At 41.6% G+C, this 18,999-nt stretch overlaps 1 protein-coding gene across 3 annotated transcripts in view; it reads right to left on the bottom strand.

Moving 5' to 3' along the window:
* The window catches only part of CDON (cell adhesion associated, oncogene regulated), a 66,733-nt gene that overhangs the window by 26,239 nt on the left and 21,495 nt on the right, over nt 1-18,999 (bottom strand). For all 3 annotated transcript variants that reach the window (XM_084867666.1, XM_084867668.1, XM_084867667.1), the window contains exons 2-8: nt 9,657-9,792; nt 7,657-7,929; nt 6,101-6,247; nt 4,866-5,009; nt 3,967-4,254; nt 2,459-2,728; nt 1,521-1,874 (exon numbers count right to left, since the gene is read on the bottom strand). In XM_084867666.1, the coding sequence (XP_084723792.1) occupies nt 1,521-1,874; nt 2,459-2,728; nt 3,967-4,254; nt 4,866-5,009; nt 6,101-6,247; nt 7,657-7,929; nt 9,657-9,732 (1,552 nt within the window). In that variant the 5' untranslated portion in view covers nt 9,733-9,792. The remainder of the gene's footprint in view (nt 1-1,520; nt 1,875-2,458; nt 2,729-3,966; nt 4,255-4,865; nt 5,010-6,100; nt 6,248-7,656; nt 7,930-9,656; nt 9,793-18,999) is intronic.

The raw sequence follows: 18,999 nt of genomic DNA on the forward strand, positions 1-18,999 counted from the left end.
CCAGTTTCGGCATGGCCAATTATGATCTCTGAACGCATAATGATCTGGCCACTCAGTGTGTGTGTGTGTGTGTGTGTGTGTGTGTGTGTGTGTGTGTGTGTGTTTGTGTGTGTGTGCACACGCACAAGACCCAGTGCATGAATTCGTGCATGGATGGGGTCTGGCCAGCCTGGCCAGGGGGAGGGGACATGGGCGGTTGGCCTGCCTGTCTGCTGGTCGAACTCCTGGTTGCAGGGACAATTTGCATATTAGCCTTTTATTATATAGGATATACAATGAGTGGCCAGATGATTATGCGTTCAGAGACCATAATAATTTGGCCACTCAGTGTATATCTATAAAGTTATACAGCACTCAATACCTTTAGTTGAGGATTCGTAAAGTTACTAAAATCAGTGAATATTCCTTCCTTCCTTCATCACCAAGTGGGTGATTATAATTTAATAATGAGTAGATGGTAATAGTCATTCCCTAACACTTAGCATTTATTGGAGGATCTCTATTGCTAGACACCATTCTTTGCACTTTACACCTATTAACTCCTTGAATGCTCACATGGACCCAAGAGTGGGGCATGTCACTATACCTGTTCCGCAGGCGAGGAAACAAGCACAGGCGAGTTCAGTAACTTGCCTAGGGTACAAAGCTCCTGCGTGGCAGAGCCAGACTCACACAGCCTGCGAGCTGACACTCACATCATCCCTGCCTCTATCTGCATGCAGTGAGCAGCACAGAGTGGAAATGGAGTCCCTGGCCTTCCCCTCTCTTTCCACCTCCAGCCTCAATCAGAGCTAGGGTCCTTTCAAACATGCAAATGGAAAGACGGGACACATCCACTCTCTAACTACCTCACTATCACTCCTATGCAGACGACCAGCCCCTGGCCACTCCCCTGGTGCAAGGACCTCAACTCCCCTGGTGCAAGGACCTCCACTCCCCTGGCCACTCCCCTGGTGTAAGAACCTCACATCCCTGACCACTCCCCTGGTGTAAGGACCTGCACACTGGTGGTGTGGCCTACACTCTGGAGGATGTACTAGGGGACTCTGACCTGTGGGGCCTGGGGAACCGAGGGCCCAAGCAGAAGAGGGCCACACAAAGACCTCTAAAGCAGAGGCCCAGGGCAGGAACCACGGGTCCAAGAATAAGGGCACCACTGCTCTGTGATAGTCTTACTCTCACATGACAAATATGGTGACAATCTCACTCAACTGACTACGTGCTGGGAATGCCGTTCTAAACATCTACTGAAGGCCCTGCGGGGTAGCCCGGTTGGTTAGAGCGTTGTTCCTCCAGCTGCCAGCACCAGCTTCCCTCTAGCACCTGGGACTCAGGCTACCCTCACAGCCTCGGCTTCGTCCGGAAGGATGTCCAGTCTAATTAGTATATTATGCTTTTATTATTATAGATTGCCTAATCCTATCTCCCACCACCAGAAATTGTCCCAATGCAGCAATCTTTATCTCCTATTATCACAGAAAATCATTCATCTGGAAAAGAAAACACCAATGGCAACTCACCCACTGTGAGGACAGCGTCCGACTGCGTGGAGCCATGCTCATTCGTGGCTTCGCAGGTGTACTTCCCAGCATGCTCCTGAGTGACGGCCTGGATGTACAGTGAGCTGGAGCCACCTCGGGACATGATGAAGTAGACAGGCTCGGCGTCAAAGCCTCCGGGTCTCAGTAAGTGTGACTTTCGGGATTTCGATCTAAGGACTTGAGACGGGTGGCTGGTTATCAATCCATGCCTGTCATACCAGCGCATGACCGGAACTGGCACTCCGGTGGCGTTACAGGACAAAGTCACAAAGTCTCCAGCTGCCACCTTCGTACTTGCTGGGGCTGTAATGATTACTGGCTTGAGCCCACTGACTGTTAAAAAAGTCATTCACATAAAAAAACATTAAGAACATTATAGTATTACAGTGCAAAATAATTCCATCCTATTGTGTAAAAGTTCTCAATGTTGTAAGCAAATGGCAGTCCTAAACATCTCGTTCCAAGAATCTATTTTTCTGTTCCTGCATCAATACCACTGTCTAAATTACCCCAGATTTTTATATATGTTCTAATATCTGTTAACACAAACACCCCATATTTTTTTCTTTTTTAAGACTATCTTATCTATTCTTGGGCCTTTGATCATCCATATAAATTTTAGAATCAGTTTGTCAAAGTCCTCAAAATATTCTGATTAGAATTTTAATCGAAGTTGCAAGAATCTACAGAAAGATCTTGGAAAGATCTGTTGAAAAACATTTTTTGAAAAATTTGTTAATGGCTGGTTAATAAGGCTGCCTCATGGACATGCCTCTCTGCAACCAGGAAGGACCAGAGAACATGAAGCAGTTCTGTGACGGTGGTGGGACCATTCCCTTTAGTTAAATTTCAACCGCAACAAAAGCTTGTCTGAAAAGTAGGATTTCCTATAATTAATCACAAGCCCTAAACACTACCTTTTTCAATGTCAAGTCTCCCAGTAGACTGCATAAATCCAATCCCATTGTCCGCCACACACTGATACAGGCCGGAGTCTTCCATGGTGACACCACTGATTTTCAATCCATTTTCTGCAGTTAGATGTCGTGGGGAAGGATGAATGGGCTGTGCGTTATGAAACCAGGTACGGTTGGGGGACGGGTTCCCACGAACCTCACAGGTAAATTGCACTGTGGCCCCCAGAGACACAGTTTGATCCTGCAGTCCTTTAGAAATGGAAGCATGTTCTGAAAACAAAGCATAAGTTATCACGTGAGTCAGATAAAAATCTTCCCTACCAATAACTAGTTAAAACCAAACTGGATTGTTTGTTCACATTCTCCCATCTGCTGTGGTCAAGAAAAAAATTAGAAATGTATTTTAACTTTCCTTTCATAGGGTAAACCATATGTTACTAATACGTTATAATCTCTTTTTATAGCTCTCTCCACCCACTTAACTCCCCCAATACACACACATACACATACAGAGTTTCTAATTTGGGGACTCTCTTAGCATTAGTTTCAGGTGATTTGTTTGAAATAAAGTAATAGTTTCCCTGGCTTTCAAACAAGAGCCAAAACAGAAAAACTTTTATTCAGAAGTTAAATTATTTTTATAGCCAATTCTGCTTTGAGCTTAGGTGTATACTGGCCAAAAAACTTCCTTTAATATCCATCAAGTGAGTTTTTAACCTAAACAAAGTAAATCATGCATTGACCTCTGTAACATATGCCCAAATTAAATGATTATGCATATTAATCTAGTCCTAACGATCATTAAACCTTAATGCCCCTTTGCCATACACTTACATTAATACCAGTGTAACCTACATCAGGCCACTGTTGCAATTACACACGTGCAGATTTACAAAAAATGTATTAAGTATGAAACCATTTACCGCCTATTTTTTCTGGTTTTCATGAAAACCTGCCTTGATAAAGAAAAACATTTTCTGCACATGACAGTGAGACAGGTAGCTGAGAGAAAGGAACAGCTTTGAGATAAAGAGTAGATATAGAAATGTAGGTGAAACTAATGCAAATTCCATGAGCCAGATTTAGTGAAAGCATTCCAAAAGGGAAAAGAAAATGAAATGGATTTCTTTTTGAGATGACATTTTCTAGTCAGTTCTCTGCCTCGGTTACTGTTACTGGATAGTACACCTGATAGTAGCCCAGAATGTTCCATCCTACTGAATTCCAGTCTCCTTCCTCCATGCCATTGAGAAAAACAAGCTCTGTGCTACGCAACCAGGTTGGGACGAGGTTCCTAAGAACGTTCGGGTGAACTGTCTTGCGACACCCAGAGAGACTCCCTAACTCAGGAGTCCATTGGGAAAATGGAGCTTGTTCTGTCTGCTGGTGATGGTGTTTCCTGATAGCCCTCATTTCATTTATAGTTCATGAGCGGCTCTTCCATTCAAACATCAGTGAGATCAGGAAAACAGCTTGACTTGGCAAAAGGTCACTGAGCAACATCTTACCAAGGACATTGACCATGTAAGTCACGTGCTTTAGGTCTCCAGACTTGCTTCCCACCATGCAGGAATAGTTCCCGGCATCCACTGGGCCAATGCTATCTGTGGCAAGATGAGAATACAACCTTCTCCAATTGCTTCCCGCCACCGCGTCCTGACCATCCTTCAGCCAGTGCACTTGAAGAGTTGGGGTCCCACTCACCACACACTCCAGGGTCACAGGACTATGAGAAAGCACAGATAACGCCTGTGAAAGGCGGGGGTGAAGAATGTGAAAATCATCTGAAGAAGAGCCTGGAAAAAAGAGAAAACAAAAAAAAAATTATCACGTCCCATCTCTTCCTTAGCAATTCTGTGAGCTTTCCCACCTGCCCATTGATTTTCCTTTCCCCTACCTACAAGGTCCTATCTGGCAGCTAAATCATTTGTAATTGAGAATTAAAATGAAGAGAGTTTGTGATCCTTTCGGGCTACTTCTGAATTAGCAGTTTAGGAACGAAGGACAGGGACCACTACTTCACTAAGCTTTGGCTGAAGCACCTTACTGTAAAAGTCAGGTATGAAAGCTAAAAATCAGGTAGGAAAGAGGACAGATACCTCTTTTTTTTCATAATTCACAGCCCCTAACTTGATCACTGCTAATATCAAGTTATATTTTTTTCTATCATTTATTTTTATTTGAGCAAAGGGCAAAGTTCTCAATATGTATCGCTCTGTCCTCTTAATCAAAATTCTCCTGATAATCGTTAAAACATGTTCAATACTATTTTATGATACGCCTCTGTATTTAGTTTTCTATAGGACTTTCTTATGGTAAACAAACACGATCTAAGTGACAAATGAACTCTCATTTCCCAATGAGGTATGCTCTCTTCCTGGTTACCAATACTCTCCCAAATACTTACGACTCACAAGGAGCTTCTGGCCAATGGGTTCGACTTTCAATTCATGTGTGACAGGATTAAAAGCTGCACATTTATACGATCCCTTGTCCTCTAAGGATACATTCAAAATCTGAAGATTTCCTGATGGGAGGATTAGGTAATTCTCTGAGGAAGGAAAGGAATGTCGTTAGACATCTCTCTTTACAAAGGACACCAATGAAAACTAATCCATTCTGATAGTTCTGCTTTATTTTTTTATTTTATTTTATTTTTAAAATATATTTTATTGATTTTTCACAGAGAGAAAGAGAGAGGGATAGAGAGTTAGAAACATCGATGAGAGAGAGTCATCGATCAGCTGCCTCTTGCACACCCCCCACTGGGGATGCGCCCGCAACCAAGATACATGCCCTTAACCGGAATCGAACCCGGGACCTTTCAGTCCGCAGGCCAACGCTCTATCCACTGAGCAAAACCGGTCCCGGCCTGATAGTTCTGCTTTAAATTTAGACGTAAGACTAGCAGCAAATAAGCAATTGAGGGGAATTCATGAATGAAGGAAAGGAAAACTTAAGGCAAAAAAAGAAAAGGTCAGTAGTACTCAAGTCACAAAATCAAGCCCATTGGAAACACTGGACAGCAGATCACTGGTTGGGAACACAGACAGGAGAAGCAGTTAGACAAAGACTCAGTGACCAGCTACACCACCCTGGGCAAACTGGCACCAGTGCTCAGTCATGTCTATTCATTCCTTATTTTTCTCAACGAAAAGGTACTGAGTGCCTATTTTTGCCAATGATGGCCCAGGCACAAGGGACAGAGCCATGAAGAGAGAAGACAACTGTCCAAACTCGTGAGCTGACAGTCCAGTGCTGGGAATGGGGGTGGCGGATAACCAACCAACCAACAAACACATGTACAACACAAGGCTCTGGGGAAAACGAAGCCGAATACAGAGGACAGAGCAGCTGAGCAGAGACTCTAGAAAGGGCCCAGAGGGCAGTCTTCTCGGAGGAAGGTCTATCTGAGCAGGGACCTGAAGCAGTAGAGAGGGTGAGCACAGGGAATGCAGATTATAATCATTTCTGTAATGTAACCATTTCTTCTCGTCTCCTCCCCCTGACTTCTGAGAGTGGAGAACACATATGCAATGCATTTTTTTATACCCACAATCTCCAGCACACAGGGCTTAGCAGCAGGTCCTTTGATGAACATTTGACCAGTGGGTGCCATTGGCTTTTCATGAAAGCTCTCACCTGTAGAATGCCTCAGCCACTTGCCCCGGATCTTGTAGCGCACCTCGGCTTTGGGGTTGCTCTCTGGTACCTTGCAGCCAATGAAAGCAGCGCTTTTTTCTTCTGCTGTAATAACATGCTTTGCGGATGAGTCAAAGTCACCAAGAACTAAAAGAAAGAAAAAAAATCAACAGAATCAATAAATGTAAATGTGAACTCTCTTTCCCAAAGGAAATTTAAAAACTAAAAACAGCATCTGCAGCATGGCTGATGGTGGCAGCTGACCCCAGTTCACAGGGGAGCATGGTCTTTTTACCCCACAGAGCAGCTGGGGTAGAGGTGCATGGTTGAGGCTGGAGCTAAGCCCTGGCACCCTTTCCCGAAGACATTGAGAAAAGCAAACCGCTCTTAAAGCGTTAGGGAGAATTATAAAGCATAACTGTTTTCATTTTGTGAAGATGGAGCCTTCTCACCCTGCCTAGCCAGCATAGCTCAGTGGTTGAGCATCGATCCCTGGTCAGGACACATACCGGGGTTGAGGGCTCGATCCCCAGTAGGGCATGTGCAGAAGGCAGCCTATCAATGATTCTCTCTCATTATTGTGTGTGTGTGTGTGTGTTTTTTCTCTCTCTCCCTTTCTCTTCATCTCTAAAATCAACAGAAATATATTTAAAAACAAGGCAAAACTGACTTTCCCTATGCATCATTATTCTATTTGCAGCTACTCATACTCAACCTGGGACATGGGAAAACAAAGCTGCATAGCATGTGGATGATCTGAATATACGGACTCGGTCTCAGGCCCTCTGTGTGTGTTGCCGCAGACGCAGCCTGCAGGGAAGCCTCCGTTACCCCAGTGCTGCGTGCAGTCGGCAGCCTGCCACCCGCCCGCTCTCCAGTGGTGTGTCCTGGAGCGATCCACGGGTCACAGCTCTACACAAACATTTGCTCTTCTCAGTTATGACAAACTCACTGCTCCTGGGGAATCCAGATTTGTTCTGTAAATAGGGGTGCCCTTGCGGAGAGGTTTCCCTTGCTGGAAGCCATCACCGTTTGAAAGGCAGATGGCTCAAGCTTACTAAGAAAACTGCGAGGCCCAGATTTCCCCTAAGCTCAACACTCAGCATTCCTTTCTTTACAGTCAGTTATTATTCTCCTGTTTCTCTAGCCTGGCTTCAATTAAATAAATTAAAATCACTCAGTGATCAGGCAAATAAAAACAATTAGATGTGAGAGAAAGATAAAGAACTGCAGAAAATAACTGACGGTCGAAGTAGACAATAGGTTTTTTGTTGTTGCTCCTACGAAGGCCTTTTAAATACCAAGAAATTCAGAATTCGCTTTAGAAAACTGTCCTATCTATGTAAAAATCCACTTCCGTGCCCTTGTTACAGAAGACACCGAGGCTAGGCTCACAGAGGTTCAACTACATTTCCCCCACAGCAAGCGTCAAGGCAGGGATGAGAACTCACGTGTGTCTTCCTCCAAAACCCATGCTCTTCTCACAACCCCAAAGTGCAACCACTGGCAGGAATTTCAGGAAAGCCCATGGAAAACAGGGCCAAAATCCAACTCACCTGCCATGGAGACTGTGGCAGGGCCGCTCACAACTGCACCGACGCTGTTGTTGGCGATGCATTGGTAGTGACCCGAAAGGGAGGGGCTGAGAGAAAGGATAGTCAAAGTCCCCTGATGAATCTTGATCTGCTCCGAGTTTCGGTCCAATCTTTTTCCGTTATGCAACCACGTGATATGAGCGGTCACAGGTTTAGCAGAGCAATGTAGAACTATAGGTCCGCCAGGTTTCTGGACAGCAGACAGTGGCTCAGAAATAAAATAAGGTGCCAGGTCTACAAAGGAACATTCCCCAGGTGCAAAGGAAAGGGAGAATGAGAAAGAAAGTACATTAAAGACATTTCCTCTCAGTCTACGTCACTACAGGCAACCCTTTGCTTTCTCTATATATGTTATGGTTCTTTATGCTTGTACAAGTTTTAGGAAGTCTTAAAAGCCCATTTTTGGCAACATGTTAACCTACAGCTTAACAATCAGGGTGCAATAGATAAGAATCCATAAGATATACATGAGAAATGGCAAGTTGCTCATTGAAGGAAGTAGTTTTTAAGAAATGAAAGTTGATTGTCTGAGAAAGTGGCAATGACTTTCAAACTAAAAAGAAATCTCACCCTAACCAGTTTGGCTCAGTGGCTAGAGAGTCGGCCTGTGGACTGAAGGGTCCCAGGTTCGATTCCAATCAAGGGCATGTACCTTGGTTGCAGGCACATACCAAATAGGGGGGATACAGGAGGCTGCTGATCCATGTTTCCCTCTCATCGATGTTTCTAACTCTCTATCCCTCTCCCTTCTGCTCTATAAAATATTAATAAAATATATTTAAAAAGAAAAAGAAATCTCTACAGTGTTACCAACAGGGTTTGATTTTTAAGAGCAAGTTATTTTTTAAATAAGGCTTTACCACTTCCCTTCAAAATAATGTTCAACTTTTAAGGGAGCACAAGTAGAAAGTTAGGAAACCACACTGGACTACAAAGTCTATCCTCTTTTTTTTTTGGATAGAAGGCTCAATAGGGCAGAACCTTACTATTTTTATTCGGTATTTGGAATAGGTTCATTTGTTATGTCTATTCTCCCAGAACTTGGAGGGAGAGAGGATGCTCACACACGTAAGTATCAAAACAGAGCTCTCTCTTCTACCCCCCCCAAAAAAGAGGGCAGAGGGCAGGAATGCTATTACTCTGGCAGAATAAAATACTTAAAAAAAAAAAAAAAACCACACCAATATATTATCGATTCTATTCTTACAGGATATTTTATCAGAAATAAAGATTAAGTGCCTCTCTACTAATCTGAGGTTGTTATATAGCAAAAGAGAAAAAAAAAGGTACTAAAATCATTAATTCAATTTTTTTTTTTTTTTACTAAATCTAATATAGTTGTATGGTATCTTTAACAGAGGAAAAGAAATATTACTTCATGAGTAAACATCAATGTATAACATAATACATCTTTACACAAATATAAAGTAAGAAGAAATGCCTGCGGGCCATTGTTAGGCTCAGGCTTTCTGTACACACTTAACAACAAACACAGATAAGCTTTCCAGTAACTCACAGAGTTAGGTAGTAACAAATTAGACAAGGTCATGAGGGCTGGGATTTTAACCAAATTCTCCTACTCCAACTTGAATACTATTACATGCTGATACTAAAAAAAATTTTTTGGTGGTATGTAGTCAGCATTTTATTCCTGTTATAATTTCCAAATTCAGAAATTTGAAACATATCTTCTTACTGAAAAAGGCACAATTGCAAAATATTTATTTTTAAGGCAATAAAAGGCATAAATTACAAGGATAATGACGGGAAGGCCTGCTGATGCCCAAGAAACACTACTAAAAGATTCTTAGATTGCTAAGTTAATCAAAGTTTTAAAATCTGGTCAAATTTTACAAATGTCTTTAGAATCCATCACCACCAGCAAAATACTGAAGTCGAGGTTGCCGTTTTAAGATTAAGGAGACGCTTCGGTTAAAACACTACGGTTCTTCTAGTCTTACCTGAACTCACAGAGGAGCACAGGAGGGCAAGAGTGATATACAGCAGTGTCTGTAAGGGTCCAGGATCCGGATGCATAGCGCCAGATGACGGACGCGGCAGGACAGGTTTCCAGAGCAAAATCCAGGCCTTGGCTCACTGAAACACATTCAAAGAAAAGGAAATCTAAACCACAAAAAGAGTTGGCCTCATGGATCCGAATCGTCAATAGAGCTGTTTGTGAACATGATTCATTTCTTCCCAACTGACAAACTAATCCCCAGGTTCTAAATTATGGTTAGAAGGTTTGCTCATTCTTCCAAAGTGTTGGGAGACCTTTTATTATGCAGAATCCATCCTTCCGAATGAATGCATTCACAGCCTTGTAGTGAGTTTATGTCTCACAAGCATCTACAACTCAACACAATCAAAACGCATGCCTCCTCTACTGTCCTTAAAAGCAGAAAGAACAGAAACAACAAAATAATAGAAAATTTTTATGTAGTGCTTACTTAGTATGTGTCAGACACCACTTTGGTGCTTTTTGCTATATTAACTTCATCTTCACAACCACCCTATGAGATTGGAACTAGTGGTTCTCTTCCATTTTTTCACCTGGGGACTCACGCTCATGGACCGAAGACTCCTTAAGAGCGTTGCTATAAACAGGCAGCAGAGTAATAGGGAGAACTGATGGAGATGAATGGCAGTCAAGGGAAGGTTTGTGTTTGTGGGGGTTCTCTAATACACAGAGAGTGCAGCAGTTTAGCAAAGCTACCAATGCCTACTTCTCTACGCCAGATACTCTAAAATATACAAGTAGCAATTTCAACTTTATCCCAATCACGGACGATCGGTCCATGGGCTGCCTTTCCATTTTTTCTTGCTGGCCTCCTTCTTACAAACGGGAGAGGATATTTTGGTACCACTCAAAAGGGGCCGTCGGTGTGAAAACATTGTTGGTTTATTTGAATTCTCACTTGGTTCAAGGGTAAGAACCGACACACCCCTGCTCGGCAGTCAAGGCAAAGTAAACATTCAAATAACTTGTTAACAGGAGCCACTTTCCTGAGAGAATGAGGACAAGGGGGGGTGGTGGGGGGGGTTTCTTCCTTTTGCCAAATCTTTCCTCTACGATTTGTTTATTGAAAAGTGGTGAAAAAAATTCCTGGGTCAACTTTAACCCCAGCACATGATCCACTGGGTTACTTTACAGCTGTCCTTTAAAATTTCACAGCTCGTTATTGCTGCCTAAATATTAGCACATGGGAATATCCTTTATTGACTCTATCTTTCTCTTAGGTTACTCATAACATGCTGTTTTTTATTTATCAATAACAGTTGATGTGTATTAGTTTCAGGTGTGCAACATAGAAATTAGATATTATATAACTTACTAAGTGATCACCCTGATAAATCTAGTACCCATCTGACATCATATATAGCTATCACCACATTATTGACTATATTCTCTATGCTGCACTTTTACATCCCCATGACTATGCTATAACTATCAATTTGTACTTCTTAATCCCTTCACCTTTTTCACCCATTCCCCCCGCCCCCTGCCATCTGGCAACTGTCAAAATGTTCTCTGTATCTCTGAGTCTGTTTCTGTTCTGCTAGTTGGTTTATTTTGTGGCATAGATTCCACATATAAGTAAAATCATCTGGCATTTGTCTTTCTCTGTCTTATTTTACTCAGCATAATACCCTCTCTGTCCATCCATGTTGCTGCAGAGACAAGATTTCATTCTTCTCTAAGGCTGAGTCATATTCCATTGTATAAATTCACCACGTATTTATCCATTCATCTCTCGATGGTCACTTAGGTTGCTTCTGTATCTTGGCTACTGTAAATAGTGCTACAATAAATATATGGTACATTTGTCTTTACGTTTTAGTGTTTTGGGTTTCTTCATATAAATACCTAGAAGTAAAATTACTGGGTCCTTCTTTATCTAGTGTTACACACTTTGTTTTAAAGTTTATTTTGTTTCATTTAAGTATTACTTCCTCAGATTTTTTTTTCTTCATTTTTGTGAAATATCTTTTTCCATCCCTTTACTTTCAGCCGTGTGTCTTTCGATCTAAAGTGAGTCTTTTATAGACAACATAGGTAAGGGTCTTATTATCTATTCAGCTGCCATATGTCTTTTGAATGGAGCATTTAATTCATTTGCATTTAAAGTAACTATTGATATGTATTTATTGCTATCTTATTATTCATATTTTTAATCTTTTTCTTCTTCTTAAAAAAGGACCTTTTAACATTTTTGTAATGCTGTTTTATGGTGATGAACTCCTTTAGCTTGTCTTGTCTGAGAAGTTCTTTATCTGACCTTCAATTCTAAATGATAGCTTTGCTGAAGAGTAATCCTAAGCTGTAGTTCCTTGCTTTTCATAATTTTGAATATTTTGTACCAATCTCTTCTGGACTGCAAAGATTCTGTTGAAAAGTCAGCTGAATCTTATAAGAGCTCCCCTGTAAGTAATTGGCCTCTCTCTTGCTGCTTTTAAGATTCTCTTTTTGCCTTTAACCTTTTGCATATTAATTATGATGTGTCTTGGTGTGGGCTCTTTGGGTTCATTTTGCTTGGGACTCTTGTGCTTCCTGGGCTTGTATGTCCTTTTCTTCACCAGGTTAGGGAAGTTTTACATCATTATTTTTTCAAATAGGTTTTCAATTCCTTGCTCTCTCTCTCTCTTCTCCTTTCAGCACCCCCATGAAGAGAAAGTTGGTATGCTTAAAGTTGTCCCAGAGGGTCTTTAAACTATCCTCAAATTTTTTTATTCTTTTTGTTCTGATTGGGTATTTTCTGCTTCCTACCTTCCAATAACTGTTTTTGATCCTCTGCTTTATGTACTATACTGTTAATTCCCTGTAACGCATTCTTCACTTCTAGCTGGTTCTTTTTTTATGTTTTATAACTTTTTTATGTTTCCCATCTCTTTGTTATAGTTCTGAGACCACTGAGCATCCTTATAACCAGTGTTTTGAACCCTGTGGCTTGTAGATTATCTCTATTTTGTTTAGTCCTTTTTCTGGAGTTTTTTTTCCTGTTCATTGGGACATTTCTTTGTGTTCTCATTTTGGCTGTTTCCCTATGTTTGTTTCTATACATGAGGTAGAGTTGTAACATCTCCCAGTCTTATGGAATGGTCTAATGTAGTAGGTGTCCTATAGAGCTCAGTGGTGCAGCCTCCCCAGCTACCTAATCTGGACATTTCAAGTGCACCCAGTTTGGGCTGTGTACACCTTCCTACAGTAGTTGAGCCTTGATTGCCATTGGCATGTCAATGGGAGGCATTTAGCCCTGGGCCGATGGGCTGAGAGGACTTGGTGTGAACCAAAAGAAGAGCTGGTATGCATGGGCCAACCCCACAGAGCAAGAGTTACTTCAGTGGGTCCTCTGGTTGGGGGGTGCTCCAATGTGGTCTGAAGCTGGGGTCTCCTGGAAGTGGCCACTTGGCATGAGCTACAAAGCAATCTGCAGATGGCTGCTACTTGTGCTAGGCTTGAGGGTGCCCGGAGAGGTCAAGCTGTGAATCCAGCCAACTACAACTAGTCCTGGGACTGGAGTCACTTAGCAAGAGGTATAGGGCACATCAAGGCCAGACAAGGCTTATCTGGGGTTTGTGAACCTTTGAGAGATTTCAGGAAAGCATGAGCCAAGACAGGCTGTTTGTATGGAAAAAACAAAAGTTGGATGGGTTCAAGTCTCTAGGAATCACCAGGGCAGAGTGAACCATGTTAGCCAGATTGATAGAGAATCAGATATGGTGCTTGCATGCCAGCTCTGTGGGGAGAGGGCTCGGCAAAGTAACAACAGCCTCTGCCAGCTCTTGTCTAAGAAGCTAGCCCTTCATCCCTCACCAGAAACCAGATAATTCAGTTCCTCCCCATATGTCCCTGATGTACCTTTTGAGCTGCTATTCCAGTACTGGAATTCAGAACAAGTGAGTCTGAGTAAGTCCATGTGTGGGCTCTTTAAGAAGTACACCTGAGACCCCAGAAGCCCTCTATCTCACTCAGCCATAATCCCTGCTGGTCTCAAAGCCAGAGTTAGGGGGATTTCCCTTCCCGACACTGGAACCCTAGGCATGGGCCCTGGTGTGGGGCTGGGACCACTGCCCTCAGGAGGACTTCCACAGTCAATATATCCCTTCCAATTTTTAACCACCACAAGTGGGTTTGGAACCAGCCTGCCCCTCCCACTAGTTTTGATATGGCCTCTTCTTTATATCTTTAGTTGATGGGTTTCAGGTGAACAGAATCAGCTAGATTTCAGGTGGTTCTCAATGACTGTGGTTGTGATAGATTCAAAGTACCACATTTACCCATCTGTCATCTTAACCAGAACTGCAACAAGCTCGGCATTGATTTTGGAAGTTGGAAAGAACTTATGACCATAACAATCTCTTACTAAATATTTAACTTGGTTTATGTTTATGAATGGCAAACTTGCTCAGTTTGTTAAATAATTATGATAATGAGAGTAAGGCCCTGAGTTCTATTGCTATATGGGCCAGGTAGTTTGAAATTGCATTCAACAGCCGCCAATAGCAACATAGGTCCAACCTCCCAAATAAATACTGCTGACCACAAGTAGGGTTAGATATCAGATAAAACAGGGTGTACCCATTAACACTACTGGAAAATTGCTCAATGCTATGTCATTTTTAAAAGTATTCTTTGTCAAAAAAAGGAAACTCAGTATTAGTATAAACGCTATTTGACCAGCAAGTTATTGTAAAACATATATGTAAAACACTTATATGTAATATAGAACTACATAAAATGTACATGTTTACATTTTATATACTTATAATTTATACATAAGTATATATGTCCTGCATTGCTCTACTAAATGAACAATTTGTTTGACTAGTTTACCACAACTGAGCAAGGTTCCTGCCATTTCACATAGATCTGTGGCTTTAACATGCATGTCACCTTTCTTACCCATAAAAGTCTACCTCAGCGAGGGAAACAACAATCCTAATTTCCTCTGCATACAAGCTTCCCATCCTTCTCGTGTCCTCTTTTCTGATCAGGTAAGTGCACCTCAGCCCACTCCTCATCGCTTCAGCACATAACTTGCTGTCTGACCTCTGTTCTAGTGCATTTAACATTCACATATTCTCATGCACAAATTAAAAACAGAATTCTGATTTCAATCATACCAGATGGAATAGAATTCTGATTTAATCGCACTTTCATTGTTCTGGACTTCAGTGTTTTTCCCGCTTGGAATTTTTTTTTAAAGCACCCAATGTGGTTAACATAATACCAGGTACATAACATAACACAATATTCAAACAAAATATTCGAGTTTTTTTCCCCACATATTCTATAATGAATATGTTACTTTTACAAGCAAAAAGTTGTTAACACGTTTCTACAAATACTCATTGACAAAAAGTCACATTCAGCATACAAAATGTGAACTACATAAATATACAAAAAATTAAACATGACATTTCCATCAACTAAAGATAACACATCAACATTTTGTTGCTTTTCCTTCTAATCCTTTCCATATGTGTATATTTATATAACTGAGATCATAACATATATACAAGTTTTAAATCCTGTTTTATTCATTTATCTAATGATTATTTTTACTTATTGAAATTATTCTTAAACATAATTTGATACTTTATTGAATGTACTTTAATTTACTTAGCTATTGCCTTTTGGACAGTTAGCCTACATTTTTTAATATATCTCTCTATATATATCTGTATATATATTTTTTGCTAATACAGATAATGTCACTATGGATATCTTTGTCCATAAATCTTTAACCAGTCTAATTATGTCCTTAGAATAGATTTTTTTTAAGTGGCATTAATGAGTCAAGGAGTACAAACAATTTTAAGACTTTTTATATATAGTCAAATTGTTTTCCAAAAAGAAAAAGACAGCAACGATGTATAACCCTATCCCCAACAACCACCATCACTGGCATATAGTATAGATACCTACAATGTGCTAACCAAAGAGTGAATACAAAATATAAATTTGAGCAATTAATTAAAATATTTGATAGATCATAAAGCAACATTCACTGTCTAATCTAGCAAGGCTTTTTCTAACAATATGCTAAGTTTTCACTTAATGCAAGGCTCTGGCCAGGTTAGCTCAGTTGGTTGGAGCACTGTCCCAATATGCAGTTCTGAGTAGCGGAGGTAAGTGTCTGAGAAGATGCTAGTGGTCACTTAGCTCTGAAGAAAGAATCTGGTAGTAGAGTCTCTCCAGAAAAAAAGAGCAGGGTACCAAGAAATCAAAACAAAATAAAACAGCTAAGTGTAGTGCCCCTTTAAACCTACAGCTCAGGGGACAACTCTCTCTGCATGCTGGGAAACATTTCTGGAGAGCTCCCCACCTTTAGATGCCCCAAGTACTGCTCCTTGAGCCCTGGCCCGAAGAAGAGCGGGCATTTCCTGAATTACAGGCCTGTAAGTCTCCCCTTCCCATCAACACAGAAGGCAATTTGTCTTATACAACCAACTCTACTTTTATGCCATCCCAGGCTCTGAGGCATGTCTGCTGGCAAAGGGAAGCTAAAAGTAATAAGAAAGGAAATACTTCCCTAACATTTACTTAACTTATTGTTCAGTGGTGAACTTAATGCTTTTATAACCCCTCTTCAGCATGCTGCCAGAATAATCCTCTGGGAAAAGTCTTTCCTGAATTTCTAGATTTGATTCCTTTGTTTCTGAAGCAACGCCTTGGCTTTCCCAAGGACCATCAAAGCTGTCCCTGAATTTTCCGCTCCCTCTCCTCCTATATCAGACTTTCTCAGTTTTCTTTCGGGCTTAGAACAACTGTGATTAACTGGTGAACAATAACTTGGACTTGGGATTGGGATTGTGCTTCAAAACAGCAACTTCTTGAATTTCGTTTCCTTTTATAAAAGCATCCCATTCTGTTTAAAACAGTAATTTCCTTCTTTAAAAGAACTGATCCGTATTCCCAGACCGTATTTCAAACCATGCTACGTCTTAACTGTTGAGAAAAGGTGAGTTTTCTGTACTAACTACAAAAGAAAAAATAAAACATGTCTACTTAAAATTTTTTATTAAGTACTGATGAGTTCAGCACAAGTTCAATTAGGAAGTCAAACATGCCGTACATTTCTTAACCACTGAGCAACCTTGATCTTAATCACATCCAACTTTACATCGCCTGTTGACGTTTTCTTCCTTCTGAATATTTGAACAATTTAGTGAGGAAACTAATATTTCCTGCAGGCTTCTCCAAGAACCCCAATTTTCCCAGGAAATATTCACTCAATCAATTAATTCTATACATAGGCGATCAACTTTGGCCAGGAGCCTGGGAGGGGTACAGAGATAGATGAAAAGTCCCAATTCCTGAACTCGAGGCTACTATAGCCTTAATTGAGAAAAGAGGGAGAACATAATTAACTTTGGAATAAAGAAAAGTGTCATACGTGCAACGAGAGGGTTAAAAAGTATTAAAAGAATTCAAAGCAGATGAATTCATCTTTTGTTCCACACACTGTACCAGGTACGTGCCGACTATGTGTCAGGCGCTGTGCTGTGCTGGGACCCCTGCCTCCCTGAGGATTAGTCGTTTGCATGGCTTCTTTGGGCAAAGAGACGCCCACCAGTTTAATTGGCACCATGGTATTTGGTCAGAAATTGCGAGAAGAATTTGATGAACCCAAAACACGGTGCTTCGTGTTTAGGCGCCAAGTGAGAGGGCACAGTGAGCATGTTCTCTCCTGTCCCATGTCACATGCATGTGAACATTTCCACAAGCTGGGAAGCACGCCCAATGTTCAGCCTTTATTTTGCCATAAAGGTGCTTTTCTGTACTGTAACTTGGTAGAGGGTTTTGTTTGTTTTTTAATGTGTTTTTATTGATTTTTTTTTAGAAAGAGAGGAAGGGAGAGTGACAGATAGAAACATTGATGAGAAAGAAACCATCGATCCGCTGCCTCCCCAGCGCATGTGCCCTGACTGGAATCCAACTGGTGACCTCTTGGTTCATGGGGCAATGCTCAACCACTGAGCCACACCGGCTGGGCTGGACTTTGTTTTGAGGGGCATGTGAATGCACGGAAACTGTGTGCCCTAAAAGGACTTCCCGTCCACAAGTCAGGAAGTCTTCCTGTCTCTCCAGCCCCTGGAAGGACCTCCTCCCCAGCCCTCCTTCAACAGTCTTCGCCCTCAAGTCTTCTCCCTCCTTTCTGAGCACAACAAACTCACTGCGATGTGTGTAGAACAAACTGTACTTATTTGCTTTCAACATATTGTTCATCACTGGTACAAAATTGAGTGTTATCGCTTAGTTTATGTCTTTTTCTGTGAAGCTGCTTCATGCTCTTGGGTCGGAACGGACCACATCATGACTTTTCACATCAAAATCAAAGGAAATGGTTTTTGCTACGAGGCAATGCTTTTAGGAAAGAAAGGTGTTCGGGAATTAAAGCCGTTACCTGAGGGAGGGTGGGTGAGCAGCAGAATAAGGCTCATACAGATGCTATAGGAAAAGCAGAAAGGCCACTTAAACCTCGGCTGAGAGGGCTGAAGACTTCTCAGAGGAAGCAGCAGTGAGGTGAACCAATGGCCAGGGTTAGGGCAGGGTAGAGGGAATGAAAAGCAAGGGGAGGGGAGTATTCCAAGCAGAAGGAATCAGAATCAGAGGGAGAAGCAGGGAAATGTGTGCTGGAAAGAAGAGTAAGAACAGGAGGATAGTAAGTAGTGAGAGTTAGGTCACAGAGGTGAGTGAAAGCTTGAGTATAAAAACAAAACATTATAAATTAGGCTAAGTGGGTTGGGTTTTATCATCAGGGGAGTATTGGCAGCTTCTAAGCAGGCGAGGGACAAGATGGGACCTGTGTCTTTCCGGTCGTTTAAGCTGCAATGTGAGGAGTGGCTGAGGAGGGGAAGAGAGGGTCACGGGCCGTGGGGAAAGAGGATGGAGACCCGCGCTGGAGAATTATCAGGGGATACATTTAAAAAGTTAAAAATTATTTTTTAAGACATGGATATATTCAGAGATATTTAAGAGGGAGAAATGACAGAACTTGGCTAGTGCATGAGTTGGACTGGGCCAGAAAAGAATCTCTCGCACATCTTTGGAATCCATTATCTGCCCACTTCTCTGTTTCCCCAGTGCTTCTGCCGTAAATAAAGGAGGTCAGGCTGCTGTCCAGATTTGTGACTTGTACAAGCGAGTAAGTGACATTTCCTACGACAGGAAATATATGAGGAGCAGCAGGGTTTTCCGTGGTTTGCTGTTGTTGTTTGGTTTGTTTTTTAATCCTCATCCGAGGATACTTTTTCCACTGATTTTAGAGAGAGTGAAGGAGAGGGAGGAGAGAAGAG

Source organism: Pipistrellus hanaki (genome assembly GCF_964339955.1).
Source record: "Pipistrellus hanaki genome assembly, chromosome: 19".
NCBI lineage: Eukaryota > Metazoa > Chordata > Mammalia > Chiroptera > Vespertilionidae > Pipistrellus > Pipistrellus hanaki.